Source organism: Bos indicus, chromosome 2 (genome assembly GCF_029378745.1).
Source record: "Bos indicus isolate NIAB-ARS_2022 breed Sahiwal x Tharparkar chromosome 2, NIAB-ARS_B.indTharparkar_mat_pri_1.0, whole genome shotgun sequence".
Classification (NCBI taxonomy): domain Eukaryota; kingdom Metazoa; phylum Chordata; class Mammalia; order Artiodactyla; family Bovidae; genus Bos; species Bos indicus.
In genome coordinates, this window is record NC_091761.1 from 26,916,151 (window position 1) to 26,936,314 (window position 20,164).

General features: G+C 39.4%; 1 protein-coding gene across 2 annotated transcripts in view; it reads left to right on the forward strand.

Moving 5' to 3' along the window:
* The window catches only part of LRP2 (LDL receptor related protein 2), a 176,816-nt gene that overhangs the window by 95,903 nt on the left and 60,749 nt on the right, over window positions 1-20,164 (forward strand). For both annotated transcript variants that reach the window (XM_070803716.1, XM_070803712.1), the window contains exons 29-37: window positions 1,033-1,261; window positions 1,893-2,067; window positions 3,621-3,743; window positions 8,344-8,510; window positions 9,233-9,376; window positions 13,085-13,194; window positions 15,490-15,667; window positions 17,770-17,983; window positions 19,233-19,469. In XM_070803716.1, the coding sequence (XP_070659817.1) occupies window positions 1,033-1,261; window positions 1,893-2,067; window positions 3,621-3,743; window positions 8,344-8,510; window positions 9,233-9,376; window positions 13,085-13,194; window positions 15,490-15,667; window positions 17,770-17,983; window positions 19,233-19,469 (1,577 nt within the window). The remainder of the gene's footprint in view (window positions 1-1,032; window positions 1,262-1,892; window positions 2,068-3,620; window positions 3,744-8,343; window positions 8,511-9,232; window positions 9,377-13,084; window positions 13,195-15,489; window positions 15,668-17,769; window positions 17,984-19,232; window positions 19,470-20,164) is intronic.

Sequence of the window (20,164 nt, forward strand, 5' to 3'; positions counted from 1 at the left end):
TCATATCACAATATTTTAAATGATCCCTTGTTTAGACATCTCTATATAAATGTTAGCCATACAGCTAGTTGTTGCTGTCTTCCTTTATCCGAATAGTCCTCTTCATAAAGTACACAAGAGCAATTAATTGTTCACTTAAAGATCATGTTACTTTTTAGCTTTCAAGTATATGATGAAGTCTCTAACAAATGCATGCAGTAAAACACTTCATATTTATACTGCAAAAAGCCAGATTTTCTTGCTTTAGTTTCATATTGTTTATTACAACTTCCTTTTAGGTCATGTAAGGAGATTTTTTTCCTCCTGGCCCTAAAGGAAAGAAGAAATTCTCTCATGCTTAGAAATCTTTGAGGGCTTCTTTCCTTGAATTTCCTTAGATTGTCTTCTTTTTTTTTTTTTTTTTAATTTTATTTTATTTAACTTTACAATATTGTATTGGTTTTGCCATATATCAAAATGAATCTGCCACAGGTATACATGTGTTCCCCATCCTGAACCCTCCTCCCTCCTCCCTCCCCATACCATCACTCTGGGTCGTCCCAGTGCACCAGCCCCAAGCATCCAGTATCGTGCATTAGATTGTCTTCTGCAGGAAGATGAGTTAGGCAAATTATGTTCAATGCAGTGCAGATGTGCTAGATATTATAAAGTATTACACAGTAGTGAAATTTATGATGAATCTGATGATGAATAAAGACTTTCTTAAAAATGACAGGGTAGATAAACAAGGACAGATGGACTTTTCTAGATCAACTGTATATGGATTGTACAGAAGCACAAATCAGCATTGAGACATTTCAGTGTGTCACACTGTACTGCTTGTTTTATGAACGTTATAAAAACACCCAGATGGCTTGTTTGCATTATGATTGCAGTTTTGCTTTTTGACATAGTAAGCTCTTGCATATATTCTGAACTGGAGATGTGTTATTTTAAGCAGAGCATAAACATGATATTCTATTATTTAAAATGACAGTTATTTTCCATGTAGAAATGTGTCCTGTCCAACTGGTAAGTCGTTTCTTTCCACAGTGACCGTGTGATGTTCTGGTCTGACTGGGGCAGTCACCCTCGCATTGAGCGAGCTAGCATGGATGGCAGTCAGCGCACCATCATTGTGCAGGAGAAGATCTACTGGCCCAATGGATTAGCTCTTGACTACCCCAACAGGCTACTCTATTTCATGGATGGCTATCTTGATTACCTAGACTTCTGTCACTACGATGGAAGCAATCGGAGGCAGGTGATAGCCAGTGATTTGGTAAGTTGGTAGCAAAGAAAGGAAATTAAAGTAAGATCATGGTTTAGTAGGAAGCATATGGAGTAAAAGAAAAGTAAGAAATTCACTTCTGTGTCGTAGACATCCAGAAAATATCAACAGGAAGGAGGGCCGGTCCATCTTTTTTCACAGAAAATCATTATTCCTGTTCATGGTCCAGGAAGGATTAATAGCTTGCGTGATTTAGTTGATCTGTCATTTAGCTGATGCCAATCTGTTGTTTCCTCATAAATAATGATTTAATTATATGTAAATTCCTCAATGAAATCATAGTTTGTTGCATATTTTGTATTTTTATTCAGGAAATCCTGGTGAAATTTATTTTCACAAGTTAAATGGGAAAATGAAGAAAAAGTATATTTTACTAAAGAGCTTTTGAAGCCTTCAGAGTAAAGATGAAGGCTAAATGACACAGGTCCATGAAAGTATTTTTAATTTGTCAGTGGGATGTAGGTCAAGAAGTATGTTTTTTTCTGTCTCTTGAGAAAGGATTTTGCTATGTCTTTGTTAAGTTAAATGCTAAAGGAAACCATCTTCTTGGGTAGGTATCCCTTCCTACTTTGTTCATCTTAGTTTTTATTTCTAGGTCTCATTGTTCTCTTCTGCTTCACAGATTCTGCGCCATCCTTACTCCATAAGTCTTTTTGAAGATACTGTGTACTGGAGCGATCGTGCTACTCATGAGGTTATGAAAGCCAATAAGTGGCATGGGGGGAACCAGTCAGTGGTGATGACTCTTCACCAGCCTCTTGGCATTGTTGTGGTTCATCCTGCAAAACAGCCAGTTTGTACGTGATAGGCATATCTTTTCTGGGTCTAGCTTGGAAAACATTGATTCTGGGAATGTAAAATGTATAATTTTGCAGACCTATTTGTTTGGACAGTGTATTTCCATGATTTCTATTTATCATGGAAAACACAAATCTTTTATGTGTTTACATACTCAAAGTCTCCCTGGTTTTTTTCTCTCACTTACTCTTGCCACACGGGGCTTCCCTGGACTTCCTTTCGGTACAGAAGCATATCCGGCTTCTTCCCATCTCTGAACGTCTGCCCTGGGATGCTCCTTGCCCAGATCTCTGTCTGAGGTGCTCCTTCTGTTACTCTCAGATGGTCCTTTGTGACTTCATTCTCTCAGATGGCTCTTGACCATCCTATCGAAAACGGCTCTCTCTTTCATAATTCTTTTGTTCTTTGTTCTCACATTCTAAAGTCACACGGTTTATGAGTTTAGTTCTGGTTGCCTTTGTTACAATAACGGCCTCATATTTACAGTATTCCCAGTCTCCTGCATTGGCAGTTGGGTTCTTTACCACTAGCACCACCTTGAAAGCCTGTTTGGCTTTACTAGTTTTTGAGTGAACAAATGGATTACTGCATCTAACAAAGTGTATGTAATGAAAATATATAAGATCTAGAGAATATCCTATCAGCACAGGATACACACCAAGTCTCTTTACTTCAAGGAGTAGAAACACAACAGAAAGATGTCACCAATAAAAAAAAGAAAGATTATTACCTAACCAGAACTTTCACAACAGTAGATAAGGTCACATAGAGAACACAACCTGGTTTCATTTAATGTAAAAAGATCTTTTTGGGGTCAGCCAAGGAGACACATCTTATGTAGCATCAAATTTCTACTTCTAAGCTCTGGATTACTCAGGGGCTGTTTGTTCATACTCCATTTATAGACTGGATTGGTCTGTGACCTTGAGTAAGTCATTCTTCCCACTTATGCCTCTTATGAACCTTATGTTGAAAGATGATGTTAGGGAAGGGTGAAGTAGTTAAGGGCAAAAACCGAACTAGCCAAGGTAACTAAAATATTTGTGTGTCCAAATATCAGAGACTTCTGGGATTACAATTTTTTAATCAAGATGTAATTGATAAATGACATTGCATTTGTTTTAGGTGTGCAACATAATGATTGGATATTTATATATATTGTGAAACGATCAATGTGAGATTAGTGAACATCCATCACCACATATTTTTCTGTGATTAGAACTTTTAGGATCAACTCTTTAGTCTTCATGCTGTACATTACATCCACAAGACTTCTTTATGTTGTAACTGGAAGTTTCCACCTTTTGACCACCTTCACACTTTTTGCTACCTTGCGTTCCCTGCGTCTGGCAAGCACCAATCTGTTTTTTATTTTTTGATTTAGATTTCATATGAAAGTGATATCATTATACCCTTCAGGTCTGTCTATGTTGTTGCAAATGGAGTATTTTCTTCTTTTTTGGTGGCTGATTAATATTTGATTATATGCATTCTGTTCACTTTAATGTGGGCAGTTTTCCATTCACCCTGTTTTCTTCTCTTTGTATTACAGCCTCAAATCCGTGCAGCTATACCCGATGCAGCCATCTGTGCCTGCTTTCCTCAAAGAGCCTTTACTCCTGTGCTTGTCCTTCTGGGTGGACTCTTGCTCGTGATTCTGTGACTTGCGTGAGAGGTAGAGTATGTCCTTTAAGTACGCTCTGAAGGTGGAACTTGACATCGAACTCTAAAGCACTTGGTGATGGCGAGTGTGTGTGATGTTTCCTCTGATCAGCAGATATCTGTGGGGTGTGTGCCGTATGGGGTGAGTTAATTGAGCACCATAAACAAAAACTGATTTACAATCAACCATATACAGAAACTCCATTACAAATGAGTTGTAATTGAAATATAGTTTCTATATATGGAGCCAATATTATGTGTGCCTGTGGTTCAGCATTTTTTAACCTCACATTTTTTCTTACCTGGTTATAGGCAGTCAAGCTGTGATAATGGGAAGTTCCAAATTCTGCATTTAGAAATAAAAATTATGTGTATTTGTGGATAGTTTCATTTTTAGGTTACTTATCTCATTTTTAAAAATATTTATTTTTATTTATTTGTTTGGCTGTACTGGGTCTAGTTGTGGCACGTGGGATTTTTTAGTTGTGAACTCTGCAGCATGTGAACTCATAGTTGCATGGCATGTGGGATCTAGTTTCCTGACCTGGGATCAGACCTGGACTCCTGCATTGAGCATGTGGAGTCTTAACCTTGGACCACAAGGAAAGTGCCTCCTATTTCATTTTTTATTCTCATAACCAGTAGTAAATAAAGAGTGTTACAGTATGGGTGTTCTGACTCCAGTTTCAGTCCCTTTATTATTTACTATTTTATGGTGCTCTAAAAATGAAACTTTTCTTTGTATGAAATACTTTGAGTGATTATTTCAGCAATTTATTCTTCATCTCATCCTAGATATCTTCCTGGGTTGATTGAAGAGTATGTGAGTATTATACTAAGTACTTTAGGGATCAAGAAAGGAAGGATAAGATAGAGTCAATCCACAAAGGGAATTTCTAAGAAATCATTTGCCTTTGCTTAAAAATCTAAAGAGGTAGTATAAGCAAGTTTCTTTCATTACTCAGTGAAAAGGAGTAAACATATTTTCATCCTGATAAAAATGGCTGTGGACAAGTTAAAAGTAAATGTTTAATGGTGAAAAATTCCTAAATTAAGAGAAAAGTAGTCTTAATTCTAGAGGAAAATTTAGTTTTCAAAAGGAAAATATATTCCTGAATCCAGGAAATTTATGGCATTTACAGGTTATACAGATGCAGGGTTACTGAACATTGAATTCCATCAGCATGTAATATTTTGCAGTGATACTTTTGTGATGAAAGATTTTAATTATTGGTAATGCTTACAAAGGGATTGGCATTTGCAGTGTTTCTTCAGAGATTTATTATGAACCTAATCCTTGTTGACATTGTTTAATTTACTGTGTCCTCAGAGTCTTTCAGCAGAAGATTAAACGGGGCTATAGACATTCTTTGTACAAAACATTCTTTCACCACACAAAGATTGTTGAACTGTGCGTTGGGGATTGGTGTCATCTACGTTTCTATCTGATAGTGATTGATAAGTGTCAACCCTAAAAAAATACCTTTTTTTATTTCACAAATAATTCCACTAGTGGTTTCCCATGGACTGATTTTTACTGAGGTGGAACTTTTTCAACATTTTCCAACAGGCTTCTGAGCATCGGTTGGGTTACTGAGTCCTAATATATGTGAACTAAAAAAAAAAAAAATTGCTTTTTTTCAACAAGAAGCTTAGAAGACAACATTCATAGATGAAAACAGTTTATTTAAATATTTGATCACCTTTAAAATTTTGTCTGTACAGTGTCTAGAATATCTTTGAAAGTTCTTGTATAAGATTAGGTGAAAAAGCACAGATTGTTTAATATTGGCTATGTATTCATAAAAGCATGCATTAAAAAAATCTGGAGGACAGGATACACAAATGTCAATAGTGCTTACTGTTGGGAAGGCAGATTAGGGAGTATTTCTATTTTTTCCTAATTTTATGTTATAAAATTTTAATGGGAGAGCTTTCTCTGTATGAAATAGTTTTTTTCTTGTTTATCAAATATGTTCTTCAAGTGCCAAAAAGCCCCCCAAACTCAAACCATCTTCCCAGCACCCCCTAATATTAAGAGCTGCACATCCAAAATAGGGTTGTATAAGGTCTGACTCTGGGAGGAGCTATGCTTGGGAGTCATAAATGCCACCTCTTAATGACAACATAAATTTTTCATTCACGACTGTTGTCTTTTCACTTCTTTGCTCTGCTAACACTAATCTTAATTCTTAATAAGATAATGACATGAAAAATAAAAATGAAGAAATTTTCATTTCTCCTGATCTCCTTTCCAGCCAACCCTAGATGCTGCTGTGCCTACTCTTTCATGGCCATGGTCCATATTCTTTGTCTGGCCCCCCAGATTCTCAGTTCCTTGAGGATAAACCTGATCCCTTCGTATATGCCCATGGCACACAGCATCACTCAGTGAATGTTGAATGGATGACAAACCTTTCAATATCATTTTTTATTTTCCATTCATGTATTTTTCACATGTTTATGCCTTTACTGATGTGTAGAGTTATAAAATTAGTCCTTTTTTCTTTGCCACAGAGCACTTTTCATGCACCTTCCTATGCCACCTGCTGTTTTGGTGGTCACTTCTGCCAGTGCAGCGTTAAATGATACCCCACCTCTAATCTATGGCCCGCAAATGTTCATTGGTTGTAAACCCTCTCAAATGCAGTGAACAGATGGAGGTCCTGAGACCTATCCCTAGGGAGGAGAATTGGCTGAAGGAGTAGCACTGGAGGAAGAGCTTATTAGAGGAGGAGTCCGGGAGGCCCATGTTTGATGGATAAGAGATGAAGATTTTTCAGCCTTAAACAGTGCTTTAGTTAACAATTCTTCCAATTAAGCAAAAGAAAAATTACCCTAAAAAAGAGCAGAATCAGATTTTGAGTAAGTAAAAATTCCCCTGTGAAATTGAGAAATATTTCTTATTTCTCTGAACCAATGAGCATTTATAATATATAATTAATTAATCATTAAATATGATCTCAGAATAATTTCAGGGTACATTTGAAACTCATAATTTTTAATTTCTGTATTTAAATCAAATGAATTCAGGAGTGATTTGATATTCAATAAATAGTACCCAGCATGTACTTTTTGCAGAATAGTGATTAAGAACATAGGTTTTAGAGTCCAAGTGACCTTGGTTATTTTGCAACAACAACAAAAGGCTTTAAGGAGAGAAATTCAATGAACAAGTATTTGTTTGCTGCATATTGTGTAGCATGTATTCTCAATAAATGGGGATGGCTATTTTGATTTATTGCAGTTGTTCAGAAAAGAGGAAAAGCAGCTGAGCGAGGCAAGGTTTGGGAGTTAATCCCATTGCATTGTTTCCTGCAAGAGTTGCATAGCTGTGGGAGGCTCCTTGGCCTCAGTTGCTTTTGAAAACAGCATTGCTGGTTGCTGTGAAAGACTACATGCTATACATTGTAGTACTTTTCAAGAAGAGTTGCAAATTTCAAATCTGTACTAGGTAATCAATTGAGTCAATTCATTTCTCAGTAATGGAAATGCCAGGAACAAGGAAAAGCTAATCGAATGTAAAAGAAAGTAAAGAAAAAATTGTCAAAATAATCCTGCTGAAGATGCAAAGCTTCCGGAATAATCAAAATAATGCAAACACCATTTTTAGCCCATGAAGATTATGCAATAATTAATCATTTTATACTTTGTCTTAATAGGTGATATATCTTACATGTCTTAATAACACAAACTCACATTTCAAAGTTTTCCTTTTCTCGCAGAGGAATGATAATAAAACCCCACTCATGAACTTTATTAGTTTTTTCATAATGCGCCTATAGTCTGGAGAAGATGATCTCTGAAAAAGGACCTCATTATCTATTAAAGAGCCTACATAAAGTGATAGTTTAAATAAGATATTATGAAGATGTTTAAATTGCAATATATAGATACTTTTGAGAACTTCAGAAGACACTCTACATATTTACTTATCTGTCCATCCATTTATTCATGTATGGGGTCAATCAGTTAGCAAATATTTATTAGACAACTATTCCAAGCTCTGGGGACATAATAGTGAGTAAATTGGACGGGGTCACTGCCCTTTGGGAGTTAGAATCTAATGCAGAAGATAGACATTAGTCAAATAACAGTTGGTGCAATTATAAATTAGATTTACTTAGTAATTAGACCCTTTCATAAACACTAGGCAACACTTTGTGGTGTTATTTTCTAAAAATACTTAAAACTAATGAACTGCCATTCACCAAGAAGAGACTACAAATTTTCTTTTGCCCCAAAATGTGAAAATCCAACTCTCTCTTGCCTGAGTCATTCTGCATCTAGAAATGGGAGAACTTCTTGTCTGTGACTATCCAAACATGGATTAGCAGTGTGAGTAAGGAATTAATGAAGTGTAAGGTAAATGCTGATCTACCTTGGGTGATTCCAGAAGTCTCGTATGTGAAATTGGTGGTCTGGTGACCCAACAACCCACTGAAACCCAATGGAAAACCCTGAATTTTCTGGTGAAATATCTATCATGCATTATAATTATTGCCATGTTCCTTCAGTGGCATTTTATCCTATCAGATGGTAATAATCCTTTGCCTTCTGTTAGTCTAAATATCTGGGATATAATTTTGAGTGATATTCTGTTATTTTCACAGATGATCAAGCATTCCTAATAGTTGTAAGAAACAGTATAATTTTTGGAATTTCCCTTAATCCTGACGTGAAGACCTTTGATGGGATGGTGCCCATATCAGGGATACGCAATGGTTATGATGTTGCAGTTGATTATTCAGAGCAGTTCATCTATTGGCTTGAAAATCCAGTAAGTTTCGAATAACATTCCAAGTATGTAGCTTGTTCTTGAAGAGCCTACCTTCACGGAGGCCTTCTTACATTTTTGCTTGCGGGGGTCGGGGTGGGAATGACCCAGACAGAAATTAGTTCAACGCTAAGCCTTTTTTAATTCAGTGAGGGATGTCAATGGGAAGTTGGCCTGGAGCAAAGACCCAATAATAAACACGTTTAAGCCCTTGGGTGCATTTATTCATTCATCAAGTATTAAGTGACTACTACTTTCCTGCAGTGAACTGGCTGCTTCCAACTGCAGAGTACATGCCAAGAGGAAGCAGTAACCAAGTTTGCTCTTGAGCTTTAATCTAGTGGAAGATATTAGACTAACATAAGAATGATCTTCAGTTAAGACCAAAGGCAATAATTCCCTAAGGGAATTTCAGGAAAACATCTGATGTGGCTGCTGTGGCCTTCACTCAGAATCTTTGTCTTTAGGAGAAAAGAGAACATTCCTCCAACTTCCTTCCCACTGGGACTCTTTCTTTACCTATTAGGGAAGAAACCTGTGAGAATGGGGAAGGGGCAGGGAGAACATGAATGATTCAGTGCTGCTGGCATTGGTGTTTTACCCAGTGAGCCCACCCAGTGGCCCTGGCATTTTGCATTTCTTCCATGCATGAAGTATCTTAAAGCAACTGCAGTGAAGAAGCTGTGGCCTTGAAACAGCTCACCACTCCTTGTCTTTCTCACTAGGGTGAAATTCACAGAGTGAAGACAGACGGAACCAACAGGACAGTGTTTGCTCCTCTGTCAAGTTTGGGGGCTTCTGCGAGCCTGGCCTTAGACTGGCTATCAAGAAACCTTTATTTTACTGATCACGTGACTCGATCAATTAAGGTACTAAGTCCATAAAACTGTTGATACAAACACTGGTTTCTGATTCATGTAAAATTTCAGGAAATGCTGTCATATGGAGGAAGGAAAAAGGGATATTAGTATTAGTTCTCTGAAGACAAGGAGAAACCTAAAAATTGAAACTTTCTACTGTGCTATTTTGTCTCCACCTGAGTATCAATGGCAGCCTGTTAATAATTTAATAAATAAGAATTTATTAAAATATATACAAAGATAAGTAAAAATTATGTAATGAATTCAGTGTAAAGGGAAGCTTATAGTAGGCAAGGCCCATTTCCATCATCTTTCCCCATCAAGTATCCAATGCTATTTCAGTTCTAAACCAAATTTTTAGATTACCATTGTTCTAAGATGGAAATCTATGACTCTAACAGTGAAACAGAAAGTAGAAACTTGATTCTGATTCCTTTGATGCTTTCCTTTGTGAGATAAGTGTTCTTTTCACTCTTAATTCCCAGAAGAAACTCTATAGGGGCACAGGTATGAAATCACATGAAGTAACTCAGAGGTAACTTGACTAGTGTTGGTTTACTCCAGTCTGGGATAAGGTTAAGACATGGGAGGGATTATTAATTCAGAGTGAGAATGAGAAGTCCTAATGCAAAGGGGCAGTCTTGGGAATGTGGCTGTAGGGTGACAGTCCACTGCTCTGGATGAAGCATCAGTTAGTACGTCGGTTCTCTTTGGGACATTCAGAAAGATTGATGTTAACGATGAGGAAGGTGCACAGTAGCCTTCCTCAGAAGCCTCCACGGTAGCCATCCAAACCCTACAACATTGCTGAGGGCCAAAAAGAGCAGTAAACGGTCACGGGGACAGGGATATTCACAGTATGTACTCAGTATCCTAATCTCAAGCCAAGTAGAATCACAGCTCCTAACATGAAGGGAAACTTGGAGGCTCATCTGGTTCATGCTCTTCATTTGGTAAGACTGTGAAGCCCACAGAAGTCAGCTTCACTACCCTGATTCCAGGAGGTGGGGTGGGAAGGGGTGGGTGGTCTAACTTTGCCTTGTTATAAACCACAAGTGCAGCAGTCCATCCTGCTTCAACCCCCTTGTTCAGTGACAGAAGGTATTTTGCACAACTTCAACTAAAAATATCACCGGCCCAAGACAAGGCAATATTTACTGCCCAAGACCTTTAGTACCAAACTCACATCCTCTAGAGGCCACTCAGTACAAAACTGTCTTCTTTCCAAATGGCAATTAATCTGCTCCTGTTTTGTAAAGGGGGTCTTCTCTTGTGGACTGATAGTCTTTCAAGAGCAGGGCGCTTGTCTCCTTCATCGGGGTTAGATAGCACCAGTTGAAGAACTGAGTGTGTGCGTGTGTGTGTGTGCATGTGCGTGTGTGTGTATGGGTGAGGCTACTTTAACCATGGAAACTTAAATTGTGCCCCCAGTGAAGCAAGGTCCAGAGGAAAGAAAGCTTGCTCTGGAGTCCTGGCTTCGAGTCTGGCTTGTTTGCTCAATTGCACATTCATTCAGCAAACACTAGTAAACGCTTTCCATGGATCAGTGCCATCCTGTGTGTGTGTTCAGTCGCTCAGTCATGTCTGATTAAAGATCCCGTACAGTCCCAGGACTGTAGCCTGCCAGGCTCTTCTGTCCATGGAACGTTCTAGTCAAGCATACAGGAGGGGGTTGCCATTTCCTTCTCCAGAGTATCTTCCTGACCCAGGGATTGAACCCTAATCTCCTGCATTGCTGGCAGATTCTTGACTAAGCTACCAGAGTAGGAGTAAGTCATGTTGAATTCCAGCTTTTCCACTAGGGGTAGCTGTGTGCTCATTCACTGAAAGCAATTTTGTAATTGAAATGTGAAACATACAGAAAGGCTGTCTGCCACAGAGCTCCAGCTATTCCAAAAAAACAAGGAGACTTTCTTTTGAACCGAAGACATCCTTAGGAAAAGGAGAGAAATTGTAGCAGAAAGAGGCAAATTGAAAAACTTATTTTAATCCAAATAGGAGAAAAAGCTGCTACACAGGAGAGAGAAAAATAGAAAGAGTGAGGGAGAGAAGGATGTGTGTGTTTGTGTGTGTGTGTGTGTGAAAGAGTGCTGTTGCTGCTGCTGCTGCTAAGTCGCTTCAGTCGTGTCCGACTCTGTGCGACCCCATAGACTGCAGCCCACTAGGCTCCTCTGTCCCTGGGATTCTCCAGGCAAGAACACTGGAGTGGGTTGCCATTTCCTTCTCCAATGCATGAAAGTGAAAAGTGAAAGTGAAGTCGCTCAGTCGTGCCCAACTCTTAGCGACCCCATGGACTGCAGCCCACCAGGCTCCTCCATCCATGGGATTTTCCAGGCAAGAGTACTGGAGTGGGGTGCCATTGCCTTCTCCATGTGAAAGAGTGAGGGAGGGAGAAAGATGTATATAGATAGAAAGGCAAAGATGGAAACAAGCATAAATAATCAGTTTGTATTGAAATACGATTTTATAGAAAAGGCTTTGTGCAAATCAAGAGGCGTTTTCTTATTTCTTACGAGTGTTTCTCACCTCAGACTGTCTCAAGTGCATACTAAAATGGCCTTGTTTCTATAAGAAACTGCTTCTGGTCCAGTAACGCGTATCTCTCAGTGGTGTTTCACAGTGGTATAACCCTGTAGTTATAACAGTTCAAGCAAGATTGCTTAAAAACATAACAATAGGAAGCCCACAAATCCTCTCTAGGCTTCTTCTTTATTACCTTATGTGGGCATGATAGTGGCATCCATCTCATGAAGTCACTGTGAGGATTAAATCCGATAGTGCTTAATTTAATGCCTGCTGTATAGTGGGTTCCCATAAACAGGTCGATAAAACACACTGACTGTAGTCGTGCCGGGTGCTGGGCAAAGCACTTTGCATGAATTGTCCCATGTTGCTGGGACCTTTATGCAGAAGGGACCATTATCTTCACACTTGACTAACACAGTTCAGAGAGGTGAACTTACTTGCTTCAGGTGCTGTAGTCAGTCATGTAGGATCTGGCAGGGCTGGCATTGGCACACAGGCCGTTAACGTGGCACAGAACTCACTCAAGTGAATTAGATGGTTTGCTCAACTGTGTTTGCAGTGATGGACCACTGGGTGCTCCGGTCCAGTCATTGGGGCACAGGAGACCTGTGGGGTTCCCTTTGGATGGTTCTCATCTTTTTCTGTGGAGAAGGCAATGGTACCCCACTCCAGTACTCTTGCCTGGAGAGTCCCATGGACGGAGGAGCCTGGTGGGCTGCAGTCCATGAGGTCGCTAAGAGTCGGACACGACTGAGCGACTTCACTTTTAGTTTTCACTTTTCATGCATTGGAGAAGGAAATGGCAACCCACTCCAGTGTTCTTGCCTGGAGAATCCCAGGGACGGCGGAGCCAGGTGGGCTGCCGTCTATGGGGTCGCACAGAGTCGGACATGACTGAAGCGACTTAGCAGCAGCAGCATCTTTTTCTGAAGGCATTTTGTAGTTTCACTCAGGCAGTGATCCATGTAAATAGCTTCTCCTGGATTTTTAGATAAATTGCAAATAGAAATTTGAGAGGTGATGTCATTTTCTTACTCCCATTTTCTATTGAGCTGATTTTTCTCATAGCTCTGAGATGTAATTAGGGATTATCTACCATGCAAACTCTCTCATTCACCCCAATCATAGTTTGAATTTGTTGCATGTTTCAGTTTTCCTTCACCTTAGCTTTCTTACTTTCCTCTTATACAGGTTATGACACTTCAAGGAGATGTCAGTTACAGGAAAACCCTGATTGCCAATGATGGGACGAGTCTTGGAGTTGGTTTGCCAGTTGGCATAACTATCGATCCTATTAATGGGTGAGTGTTCATTCAGAAATAGCATATGTCTTCTATACAGCAGCACTTTGGTTAGTATTATGATCTGATAAAATAGAAGATTTCAAACATAGGATCTCTTCTGATTTCATATGCCAGCATTTGAAAAATATAGATCTCAGGGCTTCTCTGGTAGCTCAGTGGTAAAGAATCCATCTGCCGGTGTGGGAGATGTGGGTTTGACCCCTGATCTGGGAGGATCCCACGTGCCACAGAGCAGCTACACCTGTGTGCCACAATAGAGCCTGTGCCCTAGAGCCAGGGAGCCGCAACTACACAAGCCTGCATGCCCTAGAGCCTGTACTCTGCAACAAGAGAAACCACTGCAATGAGAAGCCTGTATACCACGACTTGAGAGTAGCCCCTGCTCACCCCAACTATAGTAAAGCTCTCGTGCAGCAAAGCCCCAGCACGGCCAAAAAAAAAAGAAAGAAATTATATAAAAAAGAAGGAGAAGGAAACGGCAGTCCACTCCAGTATTCTTGCCTGGGGGATCCCATGGACAGAGGAACCTGGCTGGCTACAGGTCATGGGGTTGCAAGAGTCGGATACGACTTGGTGACTAAACCACCACCACCATATAAAAAAGAAAATATAGATCTCAGTATGAAAGAAATAGCTGTTAAGTTATATGTGATATGTATTTTTCAAATTAGTAGCCCTGAATTTCAAACAGGCAAGAATTTCAGGCATTTTAAAATAGAGTGAACAATTATATATTTTGACTTTGAATGAATGTGGAAAGCTTGAAATAGACCTTGAAGGGTGAGAAGACCACCAGTAGATGGAGGATGGCTTGCAGCTGAGAAGTGGTACTTGAGGCCAAAGAGCAGTGGAGGCCCAGAAGCATGGTGGTACTTAGCATGGTTGTGTAGAGGGCTGGAACCAGAGACTTCGAGTAAGGGACAGTTGACTAGTTGGGAGAGATACAGCAGCTAAAGCCACTTGGGGATGAATCAGGGAGGGGCTTTAATGTCATGCTAAGGAGTTGTACTGTATTTTTTTTTTTTTTTTTGAGAAATAAGGAGCCAGCAGGAAATTTGGAGGAAAGGAATGATAGAACCTAATCTGTATTTTAGAAAGATTAATCAGGATTGGAGTGGCAACAAATCTATCATTCTGTCCAGAAAGATTAATCAGGATTGGAGTGGCAAGAGTCAGGGGAAAAAGAAAATGTTTAGCTAGTGATGAGAGTTCTTAGCTAAGGTTAAGTAGCTTAAATTTTTAGTGAACTCAGAATTTGTAAGAGTTTTGTGACTTTGTCCAGAAAACTTTTGGCAACCTGGAATGGGAGAGGAGAGAGGATAATGACAGGAACTTACGGTGAGCAGTTAGCAAGTTAAGGAGATCATGAGAATAAATAAGAGTACTGTTAAAACAGTTAAAATGGTATGAGGTCCAGGCATAGAGGGCCTGAAGGTTTGAGAGCTCAGACAAATTTTAAGGGCAGAGGATAGGTTCAATGGAAGAAGTAAAATAGGAGAAAGGAAGAGATGGAAGAGTTTGGTTGAATTTCAGAGTTTGAGAACTTAGAGGTAAAGAAGTTTAGAATTGAAGAGTAGGTTCATGGGAAGGGTATATTGGATTGATGGTGAAAGAAAGATGCCAGTAAAGATGATTGGAATTAAGGCTTTGCGGAATCGTAGAAGAGTTTGAGAAGGCTGTCTGGTGAAGCAGGAGGTGAGTTTGAAAGGAATGAAAACTTTGACTCATGTCTAGAAGTTAAGTCCTCAATGGAAATGGAAAGCAACCTTCACATATTTTAATGAAATTGGTAATTCTGTGTGCTGATTAGGATTCATGTGTATACACTGCATTTTCCATCATGAAAATTGGAATAGCTTATCTTGTGGTAATTGATTCGGAAAAGAAATAAAGAAGGCTGAGAAGTGATCAGGGAGGTACTTGAATACTTTTGCATTAGCTCTTTCTTTTCTGGTGTGCTTAGCAGTATGTGAGTCTGGAATTGACTGTTGATACAGGCTTTTTAGTCCATGAACGTCCTGTGTGACCAAGCTAAAGGACTGTCCACCAGTGGAAAATGGTATCCTGTGTCAGATTTCATTTTAAGTGGCCTCTCTCCCAGTAATAACTGGGAAGTATACAGACATTAGAAAACACTAGTTATGGACTCCTCCACGCTATATGTAACAGGATATTGACAATTTCAGACTTCCCCCATTGAATGGTGCGTATCCTGAGGACAAAAAATTTGTTTTTCATTTAAATACATAGTGAAAATGTTTCACTCAATACCTTTATTTTTCATGGTTGTAGGAAACTGTACTGGTCAGACCGAGGAACCAACAGTGGCCTTCCCCCCAAGATTGCCAGCGCTAACATGGATGGCAAATCTCCAAGAACTCTCTTTACTGGGAGCCTTGAAAATGTGGCATTTATCACCCTTGATATTGAGGAGCAGAAACTCTACTGGGCAGTCAGCAGCACGGGAGTGGTATGTGCCCCATTTTAGTCTGTTGGTCTTCGTTGCAGAACTTGGGTAGTTGACATCCATTGCTCTGAGTTGTCTGGCAGTGGTTCTCAAACAATCTCAGCCACTTTTGGGGCTTCCCAGGTGGCACTAGTTAGTTGTAAAGAACCCACCTACCAATAAAGGAGATGTGGAAGAGATGTGGGTTCGATCTCTGGGTTGGGAAGATCTGGAGGCGGGCATGGCGACCCACTCCAGTATTCTTGCCTGGAGAACCCCATGGACAGAGGAGCCTGGTGGGCTACAGTCCATAACATCATGACTGAAGCGACTTAGCATGCGCACACATGCACCAGGGCTTTATTGCCCTTTCTCTCAATAACTTCTTTCCTTGAAGTCCAGTTCTTTACAGAATGTTATTTTTTCCCTTATTCTTTCTTTTTCTTCAAGATAAATTCCATTTCTCATTCCACATTTGTCCTCCAAGAGCCTTTTCTTTTAAACAGAAAACTTCTGAGCTCAATAGGCATCTGTTCACAGATGCCTATTATTTTCTGGTAGTTGTAATGTGTGAGGACTCCCTTTCTTGGTCATTTTAAACTTCAAGATGAAATTCATTATAATCTGCAATAAAAAATAGGAAGTATACAATTTCATTCATTCACAGAAATAACACTTGATCTTTACTACTGTGCTTATGCAGCTGATCTGGAACTAGGCACAAAGAAAGTACTCAGTAATAATTATTGATCAGCTACACTATTGTTTTGGTTGTTGAATGTGTGCTAGTTGCTTCCTTGCTTTAGAGAACAGGAGTGATTTCAGATCTGTTTATGACATAGACGCTCTTCAAAAAGTGGTCCAGTAGATTTGATTTTCAGTTCATGATAGCTTGACGAGGACTCATCTCACTCTTAATACGTGATTATAATGAAGAAATGCAGTGATGTGTGTGAAAGCCCTTTACAGAAGTACTTGCCACATGCTGTGATTTCTGCATACAAGTTAGGATGTCCCAGACCAGACTACCCAGCAGCTCCCACTTCCTGTTTCCACATCTGCTCTGCTCTCCGCAATCTGTGAGCCGGTTGGTGGTGTGACTTCCATCCTTTCTTCTAGGCTAGAACCCTCATATTCCTCCTTCACACTAATAAGCATGTCCTGTTTAATCATCACAAAAATCCCGGCAGTTTGTCCCTGAGCGTCTTCTCTCAGGTCCAGCCTTTTCTGCCACCTGCACCATTCTGAACCACTTCTCTCTAGCTGTCTCGCTAATGAAACTGCTTTCATGATGGAGACATGTGGTCTTCATAAAACTGCAAGGAACCCTGAGCCCTGGCCCGGATAAGTAGCTCCAGATTCCTGAGCCAAGTGTGGGCAGCTCATCTGGTCCCAGTTACTCCCTCAGCAGCTCTCTTCAGAGATTATCTTCCTTGTGCTGCACCCTTCTGGAATTTCTGTTGGTTTCCAGGACATAGCCTGCTCTTGTAACTGCTGGATTCCCTTGTCGAGAGAGGCCAGGGAGTGACACCCATTTGTCTCTCTCGCCAGCAATCAGTTCAGATCCTGACACAGAGGAGGATCAAACCAGCTCTGTCTATATATATTTTTTCTTCCAGAGCAGACTGCTTATCACTTCCTGTTAGGAACTTCATTCTTGAGTTCTTCTCTAGTTCACCAGAGTCATTTTGAGGCTGACTTATTCCTGTGCTGATTTAATAGCGCTGTCTTGCTGCCTTCTGTGAGTGTGTTGAGTACGTTTCCTATCTCCATTGCAGAAATGGTTGGTGACGACGTTAAACCCAGGGCCAGTTAGCATACAGTATCCTTGACCAGAATATCACATGCAGGGATTAGTTCCCTATTTTTCACCATGCCATCTGAGAAGGTTGACTGGCTTACTTGGACTTCAGCTTCATTATCAGTGAAATGAGCACAGTGACATTTGTCTGACCCACCACTTGGGATAGGTGAGACTATCACATATAGTGAGAAATAGATATGAAACACCCCTGGGAAGGATAGAATGCTATCTACGTGTGAAACGTTATTTAGTGAATATTAGTTTTAAACATTTGCCTCATTTCACCATGAATCAGTCAATAGCAAAAATTCTAACCTTTCAGATTGAAAGAGGAAATGTGGATGGAACAAATCGAATGATCCTGGTAAACCATCTTTCCTACCCCTGGGGACTTGCTGTCCATGGCCGCTTCCTTTATTACTCTGATGAAGAATATGAGGTCATTGAAAGAGTTGACAAGGCTACAGGGGCCAACAAAGTAGTCTTGAGAAATAATCTCCCAGATCTCAGGGGCCTTAAAATTTACCAAAGACGTGGTGAGTATTTGTCACTGAAACATACATTCATGCGTGTTCAATGAATATATCTATGCACTTACATGTCTGTACACAACCACACCACACACACAAACCTGTGTGCATACAGAAATAGAAATTATCCCAAAATATATTTTTTAAAACTTAAATTTATTTATTTTAATTGGAGGCTAATTACTTTACAATATTGTATTGGTTTTGCCATACATCAACATGAATCCGCCACAGGGGTACGCGGGTTCCCCATCTTGAACCCTCCTCCTACCGCCCTCCCCATACCATCCCTCTGGGTCATCCCAGTGCTCCAGCCCCAAGCATCCTGTATTCTGCATTGAACCTGGACTGGCGATTAGTTTCTTATATGATATTGTACATATTTCAATGCCATTCTGTCAAATCATCCCAGCATGGCTAAGTGTCAAAGACTAATGTGGCATCTGAAAGGCCTGATTCACTTCAGAGTAAACTTTCTCCCATTCATTCCCCACCACTTTTTACTTTGCTTTTGTTTTATTGCCCTCCCTGACATAATTATGTATGTGTTTATTGTCCGAGTTCTTCATTAGTTGTAACCTTTATAAGGACAGGTATTTTGTCTGTCTTGTTTCTTGCTCTCTACCCAGTAACTAGAATAGTTACTGGAGCATTGGAGGTTGGATACCTACTGGAAAAGTGAATAACACAATAGAATTTTTTTAATCTTAAAAGGAGTACTCTTAGGTGTGCTTTTTTGAGATGATGTAACTTTTGATTTGCCCCTTTAAATTAGTATTATGATCTAGAGATAATTTTTTTTATTTTGAAATATCTAGGCTAAGATGATCAAGTAATTTGTTTGTTGTCCTATAACCTAGGTTTGTCACTTGATATTTTATTGCATATTCAAAAAAACTTCAAGTATTCTTATTTAATATACATTAAATCAAATATCCATCACATATTTGATTATATAATTAAAATTGATAGAATTTTAAATGGTAGTACATAGGTTATTCCTCTAACTCTTGAGTGATTGGTGGAAGAAAAACAATTGGTGCTTCATTCTCTACTATGATATAACACAACATGGTTGTGGTCCTATTTTAAACTTCTGTGTGTTAGTTCTATAAGCACTCGGCTCTCCAATATTGTTTTTAGGTTAACTCCGATTCCATATTTTGTTATTGACTTTTATAATGACCCCAAAATTTGACACTGAGTGTCAAATAGATGGGGTGAAAAGTTACAAACTAATTGTGATTTCATTTAGGCTCTGAATCCTCAAACGGCTGCAGCAACAACATGAATGCCTGTCAGCAAATTTGCCTGCCTGTACCAGGAAGACTGTTCTCCTGTGCCTGCGCCACTGGATTTAAACTCAATCCTGATCATCAGACCTGCTCTCCATACAATTCTTTCATTGTTGTTTCCACGCTGCGGACAATCAGGGGCTTTAGCTTGCAACTGTCAGATCATTCAGAAGCCATGGTGCCAGTGGCAGGCCCAGGTACGTTCCTCCAATACAAGTAACATTTGACTCCACTGGATGCCATGTTGAAGTCCTTATAGCATTTCTATATGAAGTCCATATAGCATTTCTCCATGTTTGGATTCAGCACGTAAGGAAGCATGTTTATTCTGCTTGATAACCATATTCACATGTGCTCATGATTGATCTCTGCTTTCCTATGTCTAAAAAGTCATCTAAGTTACCATCTTGTAAATATATTATACAGTCAGCAAGTTTTTCATCCAGCTTTGCATTTTGAAAAATATCAAATGCAGAAAAGTTGAAAAGTGTAGTGAACACCCTTATACTTGCTAGATTCAACCATCGTTAACATTTTGCCACAATTGATACTTAAGTTTGATCACCTGGTAATGGTGATCACCATGAAATCTCTGCCTTTTTGCCCCTCTACAATTTATGTGAAAATTTGGGGGTTATACTTTGATACCCTATGAATATCTTTTCCCCCAGGCATCTTTTATTCATTGGTTTTTGTCTTTGTCTGAAATGATGATTTAATTGGGAATTGCAAAATGGTTCTTTTTCTTGCTTTATTATTCCTTCTACATTCTTCTCTCCTTTTTATTATCACATACACTCAAGTTTTTATTTCTTTAATTCAGTGTAGAATCATTTAGCATAATTGTTCTTTTGATGCTCCTATTGATCCATTTTGTCTGGGAAGAGCCTCT